This window comes from Scophthalmus maximus, chromosome 6 (assembly GCF_022379125.1).
Source record: "Scophthalmus maximus strain ysfricsl-2021 chromosome 6, ASM2237912v1, whole genome shotgun sequence".
NCBI lineage: Eukaryota > Metazoa > Chordata > Actinopteri > Pleuronectiformes > Scophthalmidae > Scophthalmus > Scophthalmus maximus.
Genome location: NC_061520.1, coordinates 23841362 through 23865426, shown reverse-complemented (window position 1 = coordinate 23865426; position 24065 = coordinate 23841362). Strand labels below are relative to the sequence as shown.

Genomic DNA, 24065 nt, shown 5'->3' with positions numbered 1-24065 from the left:
TTGGGCAAAACACACAAATAAGTATTGAAATATGCTGATGGGTGTAGACTCTGGATTTTCAAAGGGGCCATATAGAGTTTTCTCCATTCATGAAACACTCTCCATTTCACAACTGGAGAGTGTTTCTTCACTGAAAGAACAAAGAGGAGCACTGAAGGGCTAAAAAACATTTCCATCTCCAGTCATTGTAGCTCCATATCTCCATCCATACTTACTAGTTACTAAAATAATACTAAGCATCATGGTCAACGGACGTTAAGTACTGTACGTCAGCTACTTGTAACATTAGCACAGAAAAGAATTTCGGATATCTGTTTATGGAGGTAGAAAAACTCAATTATGTATTTCCCTGCCCATATCAATGGTCTCATCAGAGTGATCATTCTCCAACTTTCAGCGATAAAAAATATGGTCACGTCAGTCCATGACGCAGAAGAGACTCACTTAAACCCCAACTTAATACCTCTTCCCACGACTCGGGTACAGACCTTAGGGAGTCATTTAGGTAAAGTGAGGACATGGCAAATTTTTTTTTTGTTTAGTATAATAAATTCAGGGAGTATGGTGCAGTCTGAACAGTTGAGTTTTCAGTCTGTGACGAAAGCATTGAAGGGATTCTGCTCGTTCCACCATTGAGGAACCAGGACAAAAAACAGACAGGATTTAGATGAGCGGTGGCTGCCTGCCCCTCGTAATGAGGCAGTAGCAAACCGTTTGGCAGTAGCAGAGCGGTGTGGATGGGCTGGGGTGAAAAGGAGGAAAAACAACGTCTTGTCCAGAGTGAGCTTCAGGTGGTGTGTCAACATCCACTGAGAAATGTCAGCCAGACATGCAGAGATTCGTGCTGATACCTGGGATTCAGATTGTGGAAGGACCACATGAGTTGGGTGTCACCTGCACTGCTATGGTAGGAAAATCTGTGTGAGTGAATGACAGAGCCTAGTGATCTGGCGTACAGAGAGGGCCCAGAGCCCTGAGGGACCCCAGTATCCTTTCCAAGTAACCCTGTAAGTGCGGTCCATGAGTTAGAACGTGAACAGGGAGAGTGCAGAGCCCGAGACTTATAGTTCTTGGTGGGTGAACAGGAGAATCTGGTGGTTCACTGTATTAAAAGCTGCTAAGAGGTCGAGCAGGATGACAACAGAGGAGAGGGAGGCTGCTCGAGCTGTGTGAATTTCCTATGTAACAGCTAGGATGGCACTCTCTCTGTTGAATGCCCTGCCTTGAATCCAGACTAGTGGGGGTTGAGAAGGTTGTTTTGGTGCAAATATGCAGAAAGTTGAGTGAAGTTAGCACGTTCAAGTGTTTGAGAAAGACATGGTAGAAGAGAGACCGTCTGCAGTTTTTCACATCAGCTTTTTCGAGAGAACGTTTCTTTAGAAGAGGATTTACTCTAGCTGCTTTAAGAGTGTTGGGAAAGTAACCAGTTGGCAGAGAGGTATTGATGGGGTGGGTCAGGAACAATACACTGAAGATCTAGGAGGGGATAGGGTTAAAGGGGCAGTTAGTGGGGTGATGGGAAGTGACCAAAGATAGTACCTCACTGGGAGGGAATGGTAACAGGGTATAGGACAGGTAGTGTCAGTAGGAGGGTCAGGCGATGAGGAGTGAGTGTTACCTATCTTTTTTGCAAAGTAGTTTACAAAGTCACTCAGAAGGAGGGAGGTGGGGGAGCGGGGGGGTCGAGGAGGGTAGCGAAAATGGAAATGAAGTTTCTTGGGGTTGGAGGAGGAAGACTGAATTTTAGATTCAAAGAAAGAGCTGTTAGCAGAAGATAATGAGGCAGAGAAAGAGGAAAGAAGAGATTTATAGGCAAGAAGATCCTCACGGCATTTGGATTTGCGCTTTCAGCTGCTCGCAGGGAGGTTCTGTGAGACTGCATTGAGTTAGACAACCACGGCAGTGGAAAAGTTGGACGAGCCCGCCGAGAGGTCTGTGGCAGGGTCAGGAGCGAAGGTTGCGGCGGATAGGGACAGTATGAGTGTTGTCAGGAGTTATCCAGGTCTCTGGAGAGCAATGAAGTCCAGGGACACCAAGGATGCATAGCCAGAGATGAACTCAGCCTTGCAGATTGCAGACTGGCAGTTCCACAGGCGCCCTGTGACAAGGTCTGTGTGGACCGGGAGGGGTAGATAAGATTGGAAAGATTATGGTGCTTTTGTGAATGGGTACGTGCAGAGCCCTTAAGAGAGAGAGTAGCGACAACTCCGTTCACTCCAATGGACCAGTTTTTTCCAGCAATGGCGGATCATAGAGCTTCTAAATAGTTCCCGGAAGTGAGCAGCAGCGCATTAGAATAGCAGCAGAATGGATCAATGGACCGCCTGTGTTGCACTTATGAAGTGTAAGATGTTTAATCAATCATGTTGTATATTATCAGCACATCTGAATCAAATCAACATGCGTATTAAACCATGTTAGTGGATTATGATTTATGATGATTTATGACTTATTTATGATATAAAAAATCTTTTGACTAACTACATAGTGTTACTACATAGGCATGTCGGTCTGCTATATTGTAAATCAATACATTTATTGTATTGAATTGTGTAGCAGTTCTGTCGCTCTGAAAAATGGATTTGAATTGTGCACCAAGAATTTCCGGGAACTATCTGAAGTTTACATGAGTCATGTGACGTGCAAGCATTTTGGACTTCTGTTGTCCAGACTCTCATTAGATGGCTCTTGGTATGTGGTCTGAAGTATATACGAGAGGAGTAATGAACAGGAATGGTAAATATGCATGTGATACATCAAAGAAAAATCCAAATCAAAAGATAATTAGCTCCCACGAAGGACTCCTCAGAAAGACTCTGCATCTTTGTCTGAGTTTGTCTTTGTCAGCTGCTGAAGCTGCCACTTCGAGATTCATACCACATGGTGGTAGAGCAATTGAAACCAACTCCACTGACTACTGAGAAACAACCTAGTTTTTCAAACTTAGTCAGTGAAGACTTTTAAAATGGAAATAAAGCCACAAAAAGCGTTACTTAGATTATGTCAACAAAGAAAATTGTTAAACCTTAAACATCCGGCAGATCACAGTTAGTGAGGGTAAGCCAATTTCAGAAGCTGGATATACTAATACTAGCAGTCCTGGAGGTAAGATATCCAAGTAGTCAAATGCACAATAAATAAGGCTTGTGAAACTGGAAATGAATCTAATTTAGGAGTGCTAATCACAACATAACCTAATTTAGAATGAGACCGCAAAGACAATAAAATTAAGGCTTCTAAACTAGAAAATAAATTAATCTAACTCAAGAATAACAATCAGACCAAAACTCAGTTAGAAACAGTCTAAAAAGATAAACTGAAAACCTCAAACAGAAAGAGCACCATTAAGCAGAGAGAGAATGCCAATTTCAGAAAGTAAATATTCTCAGATAATCCAGTCTTTGAGTAAAAAAAAAGTCAAGATGCACTATTCATCCATGTTCTCCGTCTATCTGATTATCTGCGTCGACTTCATCAATTTAACGTCACAATAAGTCCTCACAAGTTATTAGATTATGACAAAACTGTGTGTTCAAGCCTCATCAACACCATCTGAGAGGGGTTTTCTCACGTGCAAGTGTCATTTAGTCTTAGTTGTGTGCTTTTTTAAGGAAAAAAGCATGTTTAGGCACCAGTTCTATTATCAGAAAAAACCCTAGAGATTAGCATAATGTTTTTGGAGTTATTCATGTGCACAGGCAGCCCAAGCTGCTTTCAGGCATGGGTTAGCAGGACGAATTAGCATTCCCTAGCCTCTTACCCTAAACGATTGAATCTACTCCATTTCTTTTTTCCCTTTTACCCGGAAAGAAACCTGGGACAGATTTAAAACTTACAAAGAAAGATAAAATTGTTGCCAGCACACTCTCTGCCAAGTTTACTGTCATCAGCCCCTTACCTAACCCTAATCTGAACCATAAAACAAAGCAAACAGTCCTTTGAAGATGGGAGGACTGACTGAAATGTCCTCACTTTCCAAAAACTTCCTCGCTAAAACTCAAACGGATTTTCATAGTTGAAGACCAGGTCATGGAAATTGTTAATAATTGTTAGGTTGATCAAATTTTGTGAGTAATCTGATAATGAAAACAACTTTAGTAAAACAGAATTGTGTAGTTGCTATGCATATGAAAGCCACTTTTGCAGAGTACTGGAGGTCCACTGTAAGTAGCTAGAAGACAGTATTTCTATGTAAGTGTAAATTAACAGTAAGACAGTTTTCTTGAATTAATCTTGATCAGTTGAGTATTACTCAGACATTAGTTAATAGAGTATTAATTAAATGCTAGTTGAGCACATACTGTTAAATTACCCAATATGCCTCTGTCGGCTGCACATAACTCAGTTGCTGTCATAAAAAATTCATGAGAAAAAAGAAACCTGATGGATTTATGAATCCAGTTATCTCGACAATTTCCCAAAACTGAGTACATGATAAATTGCTATATTAAATTGATACAATATATTAAATAGAAGAGTAGAAAAGTAGTAGTAGATAATTAAGTTTATTAATCAGAAGAAAGCAATGTCAGTATCCAAGGTATATTATGGTGTCCCTTTGTGCATGCACCATAAGCATGCAGACGCACCAAGTTGCTGTTGGTGTTGTTGCTGTCTTCTTCGGGCATGGGCAGGTACACAGCCAGAGCCACGCAGTTGGCAAAAATGGCCAGAAGGATTATGATCTCAAAGGGTCTGGAAGTGATTTATAGGAAGTTTACATGCCAAACACAGTAGTTCACATATAAAGTAAATACTCCCATCTCACACACAGGAAATCTTGACTGACACACACACACAGACACACACACACACACATATACACACACACACACACACACACACACACACACACACACACACACACACACACACAAAACAACAGCAGTGTTACAAACAGAGCACAAAAAATATACAGTCTGCAGTAGAACAGTCATCTGTTTTTCCCCTCTGCCAAATAACCCTTTACTGCAGCAGGATACTTCCACTCCACAATACTGATGCACGCCTTGCGGAAAGGATTCCTCAGTGTCAAGAATAGGAGAGAGCGTGCAGGCCTTGGGTTGCCTCCAGTAGCCATCAACTTCTTAAGCTTCTCCTTCTGTTTTCTCTTCAGAGTTTCTTCATCCATGATGTAGGAGGACAATGGGGGACTGGTGCTGTCTGCCATTAAAACTTCAAGAGATTTGTGCCAAGGTTACTTTGAATTTGAAGTGGTATTACTCCTTTCAGCTAGGTCTCATTCTACTCATTTGTCTCATTCTCAACTTGTCTCAGTCATCTCTCTCACAGTCTGACACTGACAATTTGACTGAGCTCTCTCTCTCTGTCCCTAAGTCTGGAATGGCAGCTGTCCCCTCTAGTTGTAAGGGATAGGTTTACAGAGCAGCTGTTTGAAGAAGAGAATAAATATAGACAATGAGCATTGCTACCATAGCCTGGTGTGACAAAAGAGGACATTCGCACAGATTGTCTTTGTGTTTGATATTTTTTAGAAGTGACTGACTGTCCCAAACTGATAGGGAAGAAAGAAAGTACAAAAGTTGTGTAAACTTCCTCTCATTTTCGTCACACTAGAGGGGACTATGGCAATGATTTTTTTTTAAACATGGAGACACCAGGGAGTTGGTAAAATTTAACATAATGTACTCATGAATCAGGGATTTTAAACTGTCTATACTTAGAATAATAATAATAATTCAAATCACCATTAATAGATGTATGATTATTTATCTTTATAATATTTAAAACTGCAAGCAGTAATATGCGGGCCCTTGCGTACGCGCATGTCAGGACGTGTCACGAGTCAGGATGTGTCACGGATTTTACTTCCCGTGTCCGCGTACACAATGTGTTGAGTACACTATGTGCTGAGTACACTATGTAAATGCCATGTAAATCGGATAATGTTTGTCGCATTTGTCTTACTTCTTTTGGTCAGTAGGTGGCGCTATGACCATGGCTGAATATTGACATGTAGATGTGTTGTGGGCGAGACTGTTATCATTCCTGAAAAATTTGGTAAAGATATGACAACATATGGCAGAGTTATGACAGTCTGATGCTTCATGGCGGCACAACGAAATTCCCCCAGGGTGTCTGACCCGAAAACTCACAGATTTCTCTAAATCACATAATCAAAGTGTTATAGCTTATTTGAACAATTTTGAGCTTGATTTGATCAACCTGCAAGGTATAGAGCATAACAGTATAAAACATGTCATCTCACTTCCTGTTCCCAGCAGGTGGTGCTATGGTGTTCGGTCAATAGTGACATGTATATATGTTGTAGGCAGGACTGTTATCATGTGTGGGAAGTTTGGGTCAGATCCGAACATGTACCTTCAATTTAAGGCAACTTCCTTTTTCATGGCGAGGATCGGAATTCACCACCCATCACGGTAAGGGCCTCTGACGAAAAGTCAGGATTCAATAATTTTTCATCCAATAGGTCTTTAGATGACACACCAAATTTAAAGTAGTTCATGTGAAATCTGTAGGAGTTTGCAAAGTTCCTTTAAAGGGCCCATATTATGCCCCCTTTTACACAAGTTACATTGGTTTTCAGGTGTGTGCACTACATGTCTTTGCCATTCCATGTCAAAACACCTCAAGGATCAAGCCACACAGCACCCTCCTCTTTCTGTATAAACAGCCCTGTGAGACTATGGTCGATTCCAGCGCTTTCCTGCTCACTCCTCGCCCCCCTCCCTTCGTGTTCCGCAAAGCTCCGCCTCGCTCCTCCCCGGGTCTGCTGCGCAACTACGGCGTTGCGCTGCCATGACAACAGTCGCACGTAACAAGGCACATACACGACGTAGAGACCCGGGAGGCACAGCGAACACGTTCTCCATAATTACACACAGAGCACAAGGGGCTGGGCAATAGAACGTTAAGGACATCCCGGGCAGCCGAGCTCGCAAGCCGGCAGCCGCGAGCCGCGAGGTCCGCCGGCAGCCGCGAGAAAATTATGGCGTAGACGCGATCTGTTTTTCCGCACTTCAAGGGGGGAGGTGCTGCTCAGGTTGGGGGCGTGGTTGCCCTAGTAGCAGGAGTCAACTTACGTCACTTGACGCCCGGGCTGTGAATGGCTCGTTTACAGACCGTCTGCACGATCAACCCAAACCACGAATCAACGACTCATTGTTTTCTTTTCCTTCTCCGTGGGCTGGCAGACACCCCAGATAACCAAATATACGTGGAGAGAGGCTGAAAAGGTGCCTGGAGCATAATATGGCCCCTTTTAGTATGAAATGTCAAAAATATGTTTTACATGTCTGATAAACGCAGTCGGGGCTTCACTTTATGGGGCGCAATAGAGGCATTTTGCCACGGCCATGCTAAAGATTAATTTTACACAAATAACATCACCAGACTGGCCAGTGTGCAAATTTTTGTGAGTTTTCATGCAGTTCAGTCACTGAAAAATCAGGGCAATGTGCAAAAAGAATAAATGTGGCAAATCCAAGAGGGCCTTCGCCAGCCTCCAACTGGTTGGTGCTTGGGCCCTAATAATAATTCTTGCAACTGTTACAACTCTCCCCATGCTTTCTATGACCTTTACATAGAAAGCGTGTGTGTGTGTGTGTGTGTGTGTGTGTGTGTGTGTGTGTGTGTGTGTGTGTGTGTGTGTGTGTGTGTGTGTGTGTGTGTGTGTGTGTGTGTGTGTGTGTGTGTGTGTGTGTGTGTGTGTGTGTGTGTGTTCGTGTGTGTGTGTGTTCGTGTGTTCGAACAGTGCCTCTGTAGGCGGGGATAGATATTGCAAGGCTTACACAATTTGCCAGTAGACATCAAGAATTTGCGCCTGGACAGTAAAACAGGAGCAGGACTGTGGGAAAATTGAAAACTAAGCCGTTCATATTTTTATTTTGTAAATTATATTGAAACTGTGTCTGATAGCCTCAATAGACTTGTAGACTAGCGTTACAATGTATAGTCAACGTATATACACCATATGTGGAAAAGTAGTTTCTATGTAGTGCAGAGTTTGTGGGGTCATTGGCAAGATGCCATGCTACGTACAGCTGCTTCCCCTATATTCCGCCATTCATCTTCATCCGATGAATACACACTGTACGTCCTACACATTTTAAATCAATCAATCAGTAAATTAATGATTAATTGATAAATAAATCCATAAATAACTAGACCTGCAACCAGGTAACAAAAGGGCCCAAGTCCTGCAAGTCCACAGGGAGAATGCAAGCCTCCGGTTGAAAGAAGCACAGAGATTTGGAGGTGTTTCCCTTGCACACACACAGATAGACCCTAAGAGATGCTCAAGCACTTGTCCTGACTGAATAAGTGCCCCTTTTGAAAGACAATGTTTAATATAATGTTCTCCATTAAATCAAAGTTTTTAAAAGAAAATTCTGTTTACAGTCCATTTAGTTCATATCAATTGTCGGTTAAAACGTGTTTTAATGCCCGACAAATGCCAACCAATCGAGCAGCCACCTCATTTGGAGACACCGCAATGGCCAAACTGAAATGACAGGTCTGGTCTACAGAAATGTTCTGTATTCTGTAATTCGATGTTTTCCCAAAATCGTTAAGCCCTAATATATAAAAAGTACAAGTTAGGGTAACCCTTGTAATAGAACACGGAATGTCCAGACAAATGGCGCAGGTTGAGAGTCGCTTTTACTTAACCTTTATATCCCTCGGTTACATGCCATGTCGTCAACACATGTCTACTGTGGTAAAACCTCAAAAGGCCTCTCTCCAGGTTACGTCAATGTTGTGCGCATTACCGTATTATCTCTAATAGTATGACAACCCTAACCTTAACTCTTCTGCCTCTGCTATTAGGGAAGCAGTTAGACAACTATTAAACAATACTGCCTTTTGCATCAGGCTTTACCTTCATCCAGAGCCATTATATGCAGTTTATACTCCACATTGCCACACTTAAGACAAATACTGCCCACTGTATGTCATTTAAATCAGTAGATAAATCCTAGTCTGTTAAAATAGAAATAAGCACACACACACACACACAGCTTTGCCTCCCCTCCCCTAAAGGTCTTAAAATAGACCTTGATCTATGAGCTGCAGCTGCCTGTGTGCGTCCACCATGGTTCACCCCATATGAGCCTTTAAAGGCAGGTACCAAAACTGATATTTTTAGATTGAAGCTTCTGATTGATGACATTTAATGCTGAGTTTTTACACTGTATCTTCAACTAAAACAACAGTGTATCAGCCTGGTTTATGGAAAAACCTCTCTTTCTCTTTCTCTCCCTCTATTTCTCTTTCTCTTTGGTTAGCTCCTTACACTGCTGTCTTCCTTCTAACTTCCCTGTCCTCTCTGCCATTCCACTCCTCCCCCTCTCACTTGCTCTCCCTTCCTTTCTGCTTGTCATTTTTTCTTCAGCTCTCCTGTTCTTAGCTTCTAACCTCATCTACATCTCTTATTTTTTCCTATATTTTACACACTTTCTGAACGCACATTTTTCAGGCAGCAATTCTTTCACTATGGCTGACAAGGGTCGTATGCTATCAAGAAGTAAAGCGGGAAAAGACAAAGAAGTGGCTGAAATGACCAAGGGTGTAAATGAAGGAGAGAAGACAGACAAAAATGGAGAGGTCCCATCACCCGAGGCGGCGGCCACCAGTGGTACAACAGCTGATGGCCAGGATGGAAATTTTCAGGTGGAGCCAATGGAATTACCTCCTTTTGAAATCATCACAGGGTAGGTTTACGTCACCAAGTCCAGTTCATGGAACAGTGTAATACAGATTGTGCTAACACTGAATTATATCATTAACATTCTACATCTGCTTTATTGACACAGTTTGTCTGTTGAAGCCTTTGCTGAGTCTGAATCAGATTCTCTGATCACAGTAGTGGGCAGGGCAGAGGTTCCCTGATCCCATATACTAGAACTAAACTGCCTGAAATTTAACAGTGCTGACGCAAATATCCACCTTTTCATACCAAAGGCAAAAACATTTAACATATGAAATAGTGAACACGAGAAGTAAGTTGCAAAACATACAATATAATAAACTTGCCTTGTGTAATATTTATCACAATAACCTATAATATAAACTATAATCTCTGTTTTATTGAGCATCTTACAAAATGCCCAAATGTTGATAAAATCCTCCTATTTAGTTTTTGCTATTTTGGCCACCATTCCAAATAATTAACTAACATAGGAACACATTTATATAACTTCAACAAAAAAGCGTTTGTTTTTAAAACAACCTGTTATTAATGTGAATATTATAATATGGCTTTATGTTGTTATTTTTAGATGGGGCATGTTGAGGTCAACACGAAAATAATGACATTAGAATTCATCTTTAATGTACCAAAAAAGCTTTCTTCTTTGTGCATTTAATCGGATTACAGTAAAAGCATAATACAGTTAAAACAGGCATTGTTTTATTCTGTTCTTCAGCAAAAGAAAAGCAGATATGACATAATACAGACTTGTTCATAGTCGTGTTGATGAAGGAAGGATGGACATACTTGAGGTGGGTTTGAGGACCACATCTCAGAATTGCATTTGTATGTCATCTCTGATGTTTGTCAGTGTTGCCAATATGGCAACTTTTTAGACCTCAATATAATAATAGTTGCTACTGATAAAGCTACTTAGAGGTTCAGAGTTCAGTTCAGCTTAAGCTTTTCTTTTTTATAAATGTATTATTTCTTTATTTCAAATAGCACCCACAGGCCTGTTTTCCCTTTGTTGTTTGTGCACCTAGCTTTGTTTAATCCATTTTGAACCCTCTGTTAATATAGGGACTGGTTACATGAAGAAGTATCAGTGCCTTGAGTGCATGCCTTACAGGACATCCAACACTTAGAAGAGCAATAATTGCTTATTTAAAATGGTGGATGGGGTAGCTTGTCCTAATATGGAGCGGAGCGGAGCCGGTGCCTTTGTCGGACAGCAGGTGTTCATTAAAATTATGACTAGACAAGTGCTGTGCAGAGTGCATTTCATGAGTAGTGGATAAGTAAAATCAATGCATCACATAGGTTTACATAGATAAGGGTGTGTAAATATGCAATGTGTTTTACGAAAGGTAAAGGTAAGGTCAGTGCATATGTTTGAATCAGTGATCGTGGTTTTTTACAGTAATGGACTGTATTTATGTAGCACTTTTCTAGTCATATAGACCACTCAAAGTGCTTTACAGGAAAGACACCCATTCACACACATTCACACAGTGCTGCTATTCACCTCTCTTTCTATCATTTTAGGGTTAAGTGTCTTGTCCAAGGATACATCGGCATGTAGACTGGCGGAAGCTAGGATCGAACCGCCAACCTTCATCCATTAACGCATATATTCATACAGAGCTGCTATTTCCAGCAAATTACATAGGGTGAACATAGGAATGAAGAATCAAAAATGATTAATCAACCAACAAACAGAACCACACAGTCATTCATTCATTCATCCATTATAAAGCATAACATGGATATCCAACCCCAGAGACAATCTCTGTGGTGTGGTGATTTGGTAAAAGTGCTTAAAGGCCTATTTTCATATTATGTAGGCACAGCTTCCAAAAGTTCAGGTTTGAGGTGTGGACCAGTGGCCCATAATGTAAAAGTCCAGTAACTAAACCCTGCAATCAAAAGCGCAAACCAGGCCAAAGTGGGTGTAGGCACACACAAACACACACACACACACAAACATGAATTAGGTTATATTGAAATCCATAAACAAAGTGGCACGTAGTGTGAGGTAGTTTTCCAACAATGCAAGTGCAAAAAACGTCCCATTGCTGGAACAAAGCAGCATGGTCCTCTGGTACCTGCACAAAGTCAAGATTTGTGTGCGTGTATATATATATATATGTGTATATATACTGTATATATTCCATATATCGCTATTTCCAATCCTGAGGAGCAATCTGTGTGAGTCGCAGCCTGTGCTGTTCAGGGGGAGTGGCCAGACATGTCATTGATGTTGAATCTCCGTCCTGAACCATGGTGGATATATTTTCTGCGATGATGACGAGCCAGATCCAGGTTAAGGTTTAATACCGGGTGTAGGTCGGACAGGTGGGGTCATAGTTGGAGAAGTTCATCCACCAAGTTTTGGAGAATCGGTGAAACAGGACTGAGTATGGATGAGAGAATGATCCAGACAAGTACAGTCAATAGAAGCAATCTGTTGATCATCATTGTGGCCAGCGATTAATTCAAATGCCGGCGGCTGCAGCAGGTAGTGGCGGCGAAGCCGCGAGTTCCAGCAAAGGACAAAGCTTAAGTCAATATATATGTAGGTTAATCCATCCCAGTCAGCAGACAAGTAGCTGAAGTGTGTTGCCAGATAGATTTCATTCTTAGATTGCGTCTAGAAGCAGTAGGGAAAGCAACAAAGCATAAATTCTACCCTATACACGAAGGGGGGTTGACATGAATGCCCAAGTACCCTCGGGCGGAAGTCCCAGCTTCTGTTAGCCACGCCCCTCGGGATCCCACATTATCAATTTATTACTGCTGCCTTACAAGATACATTGCGCAGCCAATGCGAAGGAGTGATCTGACACGTGCATTGCACAGACAGATAAAGGAGCATGAAATGAAAGAAAAGATGGCCTAATAAAATAGTTTTTGTAACGGATGTTATGGATGAATAATTACACGCTGTTTTAGTTACCTAACAGTCATTGTTTCCTTTTATCACTTTCATGAAAAATAATTAATTTTAGCAGGGTATTTTAGACACAGACGGTTAAACCACATTTATTGTGTTTGTCTGACAGACATCTGAATTCATGAATAAAAACAATTTAGATTGTGAGTTCTCACTCATGTATTTTAGTGTTCATTGTCCTAGCTATGACAACTCCCTTGTCCTAGCTGTGTAGGAGTTGCTAGAAGTTGCCAAAACACCCTTACCTATATTATATTGTGTCACTGTTAGTACCTCACGTGTGCATCATTGAATTTCTTCCCAGAAAATGTCACTTCCATAGATTTTACCATTTATACGCAGTACCACTTTCACCAAAAAAAATCTGAGCAATTCCAGCACTGCTGGTACTAGGGTACACGTTTAATGCATGGCCTCTTGCTCATCTGGGGCTGGACCCTGAATAAAACTTATTTGTTTTGCATGCAAGAATTCAAAGACTAATATGCCATTGTTTCTTTAATTTCTACTGTTTTCCACAGGGACCGAATTGATCCTTTTGCATTTAAGTTCCAGTTCAAGAATGTGGAATACTCCTCAGGCCGCAACAAGACCTTCCTGTGTTACCTGGTGGATCAAGGGAACACAGCCGATGGACTTCTGAAGGGCTATCTGGAGGATGAGCATACCGGCTGTCATGCTGAGGAGGCCTTCTTCACACATTGCCTGCCCCACAACGACCCTGCACTCAAATACACCATCACCTGGTAGATACCTCTTTTAAATTTTCAGATGGTATGTTGGACAGGGAATGCCTCACAATTTAAGTCTGGAAAATATCTTCCTTGTTTATTCTGTGACTTTGTTGAATATTTGGCCATTTAATTTCCATTTAGTATAGGCTTTGTCCTTTAAGGCTATCGCTAATGGGTTTATATAGGTACTCTCTCCATGTTCACACAAAGATTACATAAAGGGGCAGCAAGCAATTTGTTACTGTTGTGATCTAACAGCATTGGCCGGACCAGTAACCTGCTGCCTCAGGTATGGGAGACTGACGGGCTTAACACTAGGCCAAAACCCCTGAGTCGTAGTGTCATCTGCTAGCACGTCTCTTTTGCTGTCGGGGAGTGAAATTTGAAAATTGCACACAGAGCCGAAAACCCAGAATTTTTTACAGTGCACATTCAGAACTGACAGCTAGCAGACCGTGAGGAATTATTTGCTGATTTTTACAAAATGTGTATTGCTTTAGAATCGCTTCCTGCCCCTTTAAGGATTGAGTTAACCCTAACTGTATGGCTGAGTAGTAATTCCTCATGAACAGTAAACTGACCCTGACATGTATACTTGGGAATACTCCTTAAGCAATGCACTTCTTCATATACAATAAATGTCGAAGTTCTATGACAATTAATTTAATGCTTAGCATTTAATCCTCACAATATACTGATACAATGTTTTCTCCTCTTACACTTCCTTCCCCTCAGGTATGTGTCTTCTAGTCCCTGCTCTGCTTGTGCAGAAAAGATAGCTGAGGTGTTGAAGGCCAGGAAAAATATCAAGCTGACCATTTTTGCTGCTCGGCTGTTTGAATGGGAGGAAGCAGAGATCCAGGCAGGGTTGAGGATCCTCCATGCTGCTGGCTGTAAACTGAGGGTCATGAAGCCTCTAGACTTCTCCTACACCTGGGAGACATTTGTGGAGAACGAAGAACAACCTTTCAACCTGTGGGAAGACTGCAAAGAAAACTATGAATATTACCATGAGAAGCTGGCAGAAATTATACAGTGACCACAGTAAGTGTTATGGTGGATTCACACCAAACATGAAGCGAATATTTGTGACGGGTTATTCAAGCATGTTTGTCCCGCTTTATCATTTGTGTTAACACACAATGTTATGCGAGTAAACACAACCCACAAATATTAGCCCATTCTCCTTCTGACTCTGATGTTAATGAGTGATGATTCGGGAGAATCTCAACGCTAAAAATTGGCTTTCGCGACATCGTTACGCACCTGTTTAGCTTAAGTTCAAATATTTCAAATCAAGGGACTGAAGTGAAGGGTTAGGGGAAGAATTTGCTTTGAGAGAGATTGCATGTTACCAGGTTGCCAAAAGGGAACTATGCACATTGGACCTCATTCACCAATATCTTGTTTATTCTTTAATTTTTCCATAAAGTTCCAAGGAAAACACTACATCAGATTCACAACATGTTTTTAACTCCAGAATTGTTTGCACCGGTGTTCTTTTTTTCTGAAATTCTCTTTCTATTATGATTTTCTAGGTCCACACAATCAGATGTAATACATATTGTTCATCTCATTTAGCCTGCAGCTTTGTTCTTATATTGATGAATCCCATTGTCTTTGTAAATTGAAAGCTCATGCCAGTTATTCTTGATTAGCATAGGTAAATGGCCCTCCACTGCACATAAAAGGGCATGAGACTGCAGGAAAGAATTGACCATACAAATATGACAAATATACATCTCATCAACGGCTCATGCAATTTTTATCAAACTTGGAGGGTACGATATAGGGCCCTAACCCTAACCCTGGCCTATTACTCCCAAAAACGTTGTAGTCGTGTGTTAAAAGGAATGCCACTAATAAGAAAAAATGCAGTTTACAGCACACGCATCGCAATATTTCCTGACGTTTGACCCCCGCCTTAGCTTTTTGGGTTCCGCTTTCATGGGCTCCGCGAGTCGTCTCGAGGAGACTCGACAACTTTAAGATGTTTTTGCAACCCTCATCAGACTTGCAACCCATTAAAAAGACCTTAGGAAAACTGAATTTGTCTTTTCTAAGTCTGTCTTTTTTATAAGATTTCTCAATACTTTATTGTTGCAGAGATCATTATATTTTACCAACCCATTTTAAAATCTTGAGTCTGTCCTGTTGGGAATGAAATCTGAATTGTAAGCTATCCATCTCATCATAAGTTATGGCTCCTTGGACCTGTGTTCAACCTCTTGAGCAAGGTTTTAATCCATGGATTAGATTCCCGAACATGTTTATTTAAGGCAATATCACCTATTACAGCTTGCAGAGGAATATCGCTAGATATATTGCATTCAATTTCTATCCACTTTGCTGTGTAAAATGGATTGCATATGTAGACTACAATTTTAATCTGAGCTGCTCTTTAATCATTTTTAATATTTGGGAGTGAGAGAACTCACTTCTCCTTGGATAGCTGAAGCGTCTTTAACCGTATCCGAGGCTTCTTCCCTTGGCAAACAAATCTTGAATTACTCTATCCAGATTCTGAAATGACCATTTGGGAGTTCAGATGGGATTGTTTGACATAAGTATAAAAGTCTTGCAAGAACATTCATTTTAATTGCTCCCACCATCTGTGTAATACAAAAAAAAAGGCATTATGTTCCGAGACAAATCTGATTTGATATTGGAAATTAATGGTTCGTAATTCACAGATGTAATTTTGTCAAAATGTTTTGGAATATTCACTGCCACTACCTCATTACTTCAGAGTCCTATTTTATTTTAAACTCGTCTCTGATAGCTAGGGGGTGTAATTAAATGACAGTACTTGAGATGTGTGAGTGTTTAGTCTGTAACCAGACAAACCTCCATATTCTGATAATGTGATAAACTTTGGAAGGGAGGAATCAGGTTGGGCCAGGTATATTAAAATACCGTCTGCGAATAAGGCAATTTTTTGTTCCACCCTGGCCATAGTATTCAACGTATTTCCTCATTTTGTCTTACCCACTGACTTAATGGCTCTATAAAAAAAGCGACTAGGAGCGGAGACATGGGACATACTTGTCGGCAACCCTATTTCAATTCAAAGGAATTAGATAATGTTCCATTTATTCTTATCTTTGCTAGTGGTTGGTTATGTAAAGCTATAACTGTATTGATACATTTTACATGGAAATTTAACCCGAGCAATAGTCTATAAAGAAAAGACCAATCCACAGAATCAAATGCCTTTTCCACATCTAATCCTAGTATGACAGCTTCGATATTGTTCTGTTTCATGTGGTTAATAACAAGTAATATACGTCTGATAATGTCCCTGGTTTGCCTCTGTCTAATAAAGCCAGTTTGATCTAAATTAATGATTTCTGGTTAAATATTTTCTAGTCAGAGATTCGTGATTTGAGCGCTTTGGGTTCCTGAAAAGCGCTTTATAAATTCAATATATTATTATTATATTATTATTTGATTGAAGTTGAAATCACCTTAGCCTTAAGTTGAAATCACCCCCACATATATTATTCCTTATATGTTTTACAGGGAGACATCAACTCCTTCCAATTTTCCAATGACCATATTGTATCTTCCCTCGTCTTTGAATTCTGACAATTTTTCAAATACAAACTTTGTGGATATTAGTGTCGCTACCCCCCTTCTGCATCCTGAAGTAAAACATGATAAGAAAACCTGATTAAAGCCCTGCCTTTTAAGTTTAACAAGTTCTTGCTCCGTTAAGTGTGTTTCCTGTGAATATTCTATTCCTGCCTTTTCTTTTAAAATTTTCTGGCGAATTTTACTCCTTTTTACAGGGTTGAGGACACCTTTCACATAATAGGTAACTACTCTGATTGGTGCTGATGAATCTCTGTTTTGAACATAAAGGACAGTTTTATTTTTTTATTCATTTTTAAAGATATTTTTGGGGGCATTTTTATGCTTTTTTATTGATAGTTGACAGTAATTACAGGAAAGGGGGAGAGACTGGGGAGGACATTCAGCAAATAGCCAGGGTTGGAGTCAAACCCATGGCCGCTGCAGGAGGACTCCAGCCTCCGGTGGGGCGCCGATGCTACTCACTGAGCTAACCGACACCCATAAGGGACAGTTTAACCACAGCCTTACCGCGTTGATACTAAAACTTTAAGAGAACATGAACATTAATGAACAGTGAACAAAATAGGTGTTTTAAATGTCCAATAAACGTATTCACGTAAAGAGGTCGTCCTTGTGACCATAAGGGAGCTGAGATGTTGTGACGGCTCGGAGGGATAATCCCTGCACCTTTGTGGTTTAGGTGTACAGTAGAAGTAGTAGTACATGTAACCCCCGGTGCAAAACCCCTTAGTGACAGCATTATTATCAAATTCCTAGGGAAACATCTTTAAACTGTTGCAATGGTGACTATATCACGGCAATCAGATACTTTCAACCTTTTCAGGGTTTTTAATAGACAAGTTGGCCTCGTAAGCTCTGACGTCCACTAGATAGTGAGAAATGCGAGAGGATGCTGGCGCTGTCTGTTCGCCGCTTCTCTGTCTCCTGCTGCCGCTGCCCCCGTACACCGGCCGTCTCAACCTCTGGGCATCGGCTGGCTGATACAGAGGGCTTTACTCCTGGACAGTCTCTCAGCTGCCGTCAACAATCTCCTCGGCTAGCTGCTAGCAGGTCGCCCTCGTTCAGTCATCGAGTGGTGGCTCAAGCTAGCTGCTACAGCGGCTCCCCTGGTCGCCCCCGTCCCTCTCACTCCGCATGGTTCTTCCCACATCTCCAGTGGCTGCACATCTCCTCCTGTCACTCCGTGGACAATCCTGGCAACAGCCTTCCTCCTCTACTCTCCAAGTCCACGGCTAATCGTTAACACGGAGCTCTCGGTTCCTCCGGATTTCCCTCCCGGCACCATGGCCAAATACTCAACTCCGCAGCTGTTTGACCTCTTCAACCTCACCATCCCATCCTGCATCTCAGTGATTAAACACCTCGGACTCCTAGGCCGACCACGCTACATCCACAGAGGCTCTCACCGCAGATTTATTTATTCCCAGCACGGACAATCCATTCCATCCATCCGCTCAGCTGCACGCCCCGTCGCACCTCTGCTGTGTCATCAGAGCGCTGCCATCTGTGGACCTCTTACATCGCAACCCGCCTGGCAGGATACAAAACCCGGACTGGATCTCAGTGCTCACCGCCCTCTGATTACATCTACCACTTCACCAAACACCAAAACCGAGCTACTCGACGTCCAACCATCTGCTAATCCACCTACTGCCCCCTGCCCACTGCACCACCACCCCTCCCCAGCACCTCCCCGCACTTCTAACCGGGACAACCTCAGACCTCTCCGGCCTGCCCCGATCCCACCACCTTCTTACTCTGCCAACCTTGCGCTTCACAACACCCGATCACTTAACAATAAAGCCCCTGCCCTCCATGAACTAATCCTCGACAACACCCTGGATTTCCTTCTCATCACTGAAACCTGGCAACAACGCAATGACTTCTCCCTCAACCAAGCATCCCCCCCCTGGTTTTAACTACATCTCCAAACCCCGCCCCTCCCGTCGTGGAGGTGGACTCTGCGTCATTTTCAACCAGAATTTCCGGATCTCAGAACTCACCCTCCCCTCAGTATCATCCTTTGAATTCCTTGCCTTCAAAGCCCTATCCTCCACGACAGTTATCCTCATCTACCGGCCACCGTAACCAAACCCCTCCTTCCTCTCTGACCTCACTGAGTTTCTCATACTAGCCTCGCTTTGGAGACAGAGCTTTCTCCAGGGCTGCTCCCAGGCTGTGGAACTCCCTCCCCCAAGAGATCCGTGATTCCGACTCCCTCACCACCTTTCAGTCACGCCTAAAAACCAACCTCTTTTCCTCTGCATATCCCTAGCTCCCCCCGTTCCACTTTTGTTTTTTTTCTTCTCTGTTTGTTTTCTTGTTTTGGTTTGTTTTGTACCAGCGCTTTAAAATTAAATATATTATTTTTATTATTAATCCCATTGTGTTCTAGTCTCTGTAATAGAATGTTCTGATCAATTTTGTCAATTGCAGCACTAAGCTCTAACAGGACGGTGCTGTACTATGATGTTTTCTAAACCCTGACCTGATTTTTCTAGCATTTTAGAAATGAAGGGGAGTTTTGGAGGCACATAGCCTGTTAATAGAGCTAAATTGATTTGATCTTATATTGTTGATTAAAGGTAATACATCCTTAAATAGCCTTGATGGAATAGGATCTAAAAGATAGGTTAGGGTTAGGGGTTTGCCAGATCTATATGGAAAAGCAATATAGATATAAATTGGACGATACTGTTGGTTCTGAGGCTACTGTCTGTGCTATAAGTGGGATGAATCTCATTCATTTTTTCTCTGATGGTAATATTCTTATTAGTAAAGAAGCTAATGAAGTCATAACTACTTAGAGTTGGAGGAATAGACTGTTCAGTAGATTCTTCTGTAGCCTGGCTACAGTGCTGAAAAGGAACCTGGGGTTGTTTTTATTTTCCTCTATTAGTGAAGAATAAGATGTGGTTCTGGCATTTCGGAGAGCTTTCTTAAATGTAATTAGACTATTATTCAAGGCCACGTGAAAATCATCTAGATTGGTGGAACGCCACTTCCTTTCTAACCTATGTGACGTCTGTTTTAAACCACGTGTTTGTGCGTTGTACCATGGAGCTATCCTCCTCTGTCACTCCTCTTAAAAAGAAGATAGTTAGAGTGTCGAGTGTGGTAATCAATGAGGCTGCTGCACTGTCAACAAGATAGTCAATTTGTGTGGGAGTTAAGTTTTGATAACTATCCTGTAAATAACGATGTAATCTTTTTCTTGAATTTACTTACTGTTTTACTTATGGACGCCTTCTGTAATACAACTTTTCTCTGAATTTAGAGGGTTTTAGTGAGTCAATTGGTTTGGAGAAATTTCACAATTCAGCCTTTAATCTTACTTAGCCTCTTTTTTATTTTAATATAGATTTGTGCCATGAAAATATGAAGCATGATGGACAGTCACTCTTCTTGTACAATATGACGTAATCTGCTTAGAACCTGTTAGAGCTGGTAACTTGGACAATGTGGAGTCTGACCAGCACCTGGAGGCATTTGAATACCTCCAAGTGGTGGTAAAGATGAACAGTTTAATAGACCGAAGGGGTTGGAATTATTAAGGTAATGACCTTTTGAACAGGAATATCCGAAACATTTTTTTTAAAACCCTTATGTATGGCTAGTACCAGTCTCAAGTAGTGGTGTATATCATAGCATATAATCATATAATTAATTAATTACAGCAATGGATTATTTATATTGATCTTAAATCCCAATCCCAGGCATTTTTTTCCATACAGATTTCTTTATGCTATAAGATTCTTTTTCAGACAGGCAAACTTTCCGACTGTAGAAAACAAACTCTCTCTCACTCTCACACTCTGTCTGTATTTCTGTCTCTCTCTCTCTCCAGAATGGATTGTGTGCCCCATCGACCGTCACCATCAGGTTTTTTTGTAATTGTTGCTTTACAGTGATACATTAATAGTTTATAAGAATCTGAGATGGAATGGTTGTGTTTGTATGACTCACTGTGGTGCCTTTAAAATGTGTAAATTAACCACATCTTTTGTACCCACAACATCTGGTAGTGATCCCAACCCCAGTCTATGGAAGGGCTAAAATATAGGGACGAACAATGATTCACACTCACATTCTCATCTATTAACAATTAAGAATCTCCAGTTTACCAGACCTGCATGTCTTTGGACTGTGGGATGGAAGCAAAGTATCTGCAGAAAACTCACATGTACAGGGAGAACATGAAACCCAACACTGAAATGCCTCATCAAGCAGGTTCAAACCCAAAACCTTAAGTGCTAAATTACCCGAAACATGTCTTCATACTCTATAGACATGTCTATTTGTTTTACGAATGTATCTACAGTGATATTGTATAGAGCTCTCAGTGCTTACAAAGTTTAGGTAGCTTTCAGCTCAACACTGCAGACAGATGGGGAACTGAAGCTGGTGATGCTCTGAAAACACAGTGAAGATCTGGGGCACATCCAGCCTTTTTTGTTTAGGGTACATCAGCTATTCAGTTCTAATTCATGTATCCTCAAGTGTCATGGATATGACTTTGTCCTCTCTGTACTTAACCTTAATAAACAGGTTCAGTAGTCTGGTTTCTTTTTCTGTCTTCACACAGCTGATAAAACACAACACATCACAAGAGTGACAGTGTAACTCTCTTTTCTTAGTTACTGTCATTCTTCTCCAGACAAAATGAAACATTTAGCAGACAGATAAGGGGGCTGTGAAGGGACTTTGGCTCTGTTACTTCAACATGTTGAGCTTAACAGGAACTTGCATGGGCTTAGGAGACAGCTGCTTGTTAAACTGAATCTGACTGCTGGTCAAATGAACAGGCTCAGCTGAACAACATGTGTCCAAGGAGTTAAGTGCTGTATCAACAAGAAATGCATTCTAAACCAATGGGCACCTACTTTTTAGGCAGAATAAGACCATAAGGTGACACCTGAGGAAAACCGACAAAACATGAATCCTAAGAAACTATGGGTTAATGAGGGACTGGGGGCTATAAGACATAAGTGGCTTTATTGTCATTGTAAGTGAACAACGACATTTAAAGTGGTAGCTCTCTTAGACACCAACAGCAATGTAAAAACAAAACAAGGAAGATGAAACTGAATATATACAATACTAAAACTAAAATATGTGCATAAAATAAGAATACTTCAATACTTTAAAACTTTAAAATATATATACAAGATGTGCAACATGAAATGGTGCAAACAGGTGGTGTGAAGGGGTTCAGTGCGTTAGCAGCAGCATGGGGGGGGGATTGCCCTCGTTCTAGTTCTGTATCTCTTGCCTGATGGCAGGGGGACAAACAGTCTGTGGCCTGGGTGGGTTGGGTCTTTACTGATGGTGCTAGCCTTCTTGTGTAGACAGCTATTATGAATAGAGTTGAGGTTTGGGAGCTTGGTTCCCACAATCCTCTAGGCGGTTCTCACCACCCAGTCCAAGTCCCTACGGTTCTCTGCAGTGCAGCTGGTGTACCACAGTGGCACAGTGGCAGAGAACGCTCTCTATGGTGCTCCTGTAGAAGTTCACCAGGAGCTGAGAGGGGAGCTTGGCTTTTCTAAGTTTTCTCAGGAAGAAAAGCCTCTGTTGAGCCTTTTTCACCAGGTGGGAGGTGATAAGTGACCATGTGAGATTCTTTGTGATGTAGGTCCCAAGGAATTTTTTGTTGTTCACACTCTCCACCTTCTCACCATTGATGTAAAGAGGGGGAGTGATCTTCCTGGTTCTCCTGAAGACCACAACAATTACTCTGGTTTTTGTTATCTTTAAGACCAGGTTATTTTTAGTGCACCACTCCACCAGATGTTTGACCTCCTCCCTGTAATGAGTCTCCACATTCTCCGAGATTAGTCCCACTATAGTGGTGTCGTCTGCGAACTTCAGGATGTGTTAGAGGAGTGGATGGGTGTGCAGTCGTGAGTGAAGAGGGCTGGACTGAGCACGCAGCCCTGCGGTGCTCATGTGTTGAGGATCAGGGTGGAGGATGTGCAGTTGCCCACTCTGGCATTCTGTGGTCTGTTTGTGGGAAAGTCCATGATCCATGTGCAGAGTTCAGTCGTTAATGGATCTAACAGCTGGTCTAGTTCTGCAGATTAGAGGTTTATAGGATGGAGTCTTTTCCACTGACATGTGATCTGATAAACCAAGGTGTGGGGTTGGAATGGCTTTGTATACTCCTGGGATATTTGTGCATATCTGATCCAGGATATTTTTGTCCCTGGCGGGAAATTTAATGCTTTTGTGCAGTTTGGGCGTAACAATTTTTAAGTCTGTGTGGTTGAAGTCTCCAGCTACAATCACAGCTCCCTCAGGATGTGCATTCAGCTGGCTATTGATGGCGTCATGCAGCTCCTCCAGGGCTACTTTAGCATTAGTATGTGGTGGTATGTACACAGATGTGATGAAGATAGCAGTTAACTCTCTCGGCATGTAGAAGGGTTAGGGTGCCATATGACATTACATAGACTAAAAAAACCTTTCCATGTTACAGATGAACTAGCCACAGGAAATTGACTGAATAGGTTTAACAAAAGGCTTGATACATACCATGTGTGGTGCTGAGGGTAGCAATACTGTATATTTGAAAACATCTCCACTGATTGGGTTGATAGTGTAATTAAAAAATGTATGCAGTTGAATGAGGAAGACGGAGACCGTAAATGTCTTAAGCAGAAGTATTTATTACAGGAGTTCAATATTGGCGGAGCTTCTGGTTTGTACACAGATCAAAAAAGTGTCAGTGCATGATGGTGAATGTTTACCAGTGGACTAGTGGCCTGTTCTATAAAGTGAGTTTAACCTATTCTGATTTAATTGTAAAACAGGAACCTCTGGGTTGACAAACCCTGGCCGCCTGACTTGGATTTAAACGGTAATACGATGATGGTTATGATGTCGAGTTGGTGTTAAATTAACCAGAGTATGTGGTTGTAGTACACATTGATTGTGAGTGGAGAAGAGTTCAAAGTGACTCAGTGGCAGCAACAAATTCAGGGAGGCTAACCAAGTAAATTCGTGAGGAAAGTGTGCGCTAGAATCCTAATTAATAGCTAATACGATTGAGACGTGAGGAACGAAGGCTACAATATGTGAAAACAGTTCACAATTTAAGTCTACACTC

At 41.6% G+C, this 24065-nt stretch overlaps 2 protein-coding genes across 2 annotated transcripts in view; one reads left to right on the top strand and one right to left on the bottom strand.

Annotated features, from left to right (window-relative positions):
* The window catches only part of LOC118309200 (dihydropyridine-sensitive L-type skeletal muscle calcium channel subunit alpha-1), a 67197-nt gene extending 61860 nt beyond the window's left edge, over window positions 1–5337 (bottom strand). Inside the window, exons 1-2 of the mRNA XM_035631041.2 lie at window positions 4983–5337; window positions 4590–4695 (exon numbers count right to left, since the gene is read on the bottom strand). Coding sequence (XP_035486934.1) covers window positions 4590–4695; window positions 4983–5170 — 294 coding nt within the window. The 5' untranslated portion in view covers window positions 5171–5337. The remainder of the gene's footprint in view (window positions 1–4589; window positions 4696–4982) is intronic.
* Window positions 1–16703, top strand: part of apobec2a (apolipoprotein B mRNA editing enzyme, catalytic polypeptide-like 2a) — a 55708-nt gene extending 39005 nt beyond the window's left edge. The window contains exons 3-5 of the mRNA XM_047332472.1: window positions 9461–9695; window positions 13151–13375; window positions 14099–16703. Of these exons, the coding sequence (XP_047188428.1) occupies window positions 9478–9695; window positions 13151–13375; window positions 14099–14402 (747 nt within the window). The 5' untranslated portion in view covers window positions 9461–9477 and the 3' untranslated portion in view covers window positions 14403–16703. The remainder of the gene's footprint in view (window positions 1–9460; window positions 9696–13150; window positions 13376–14098) is intronic.
* The last annotated feature ends 7362 nt before the right edge of the window (window positions 16704–24065 follow it).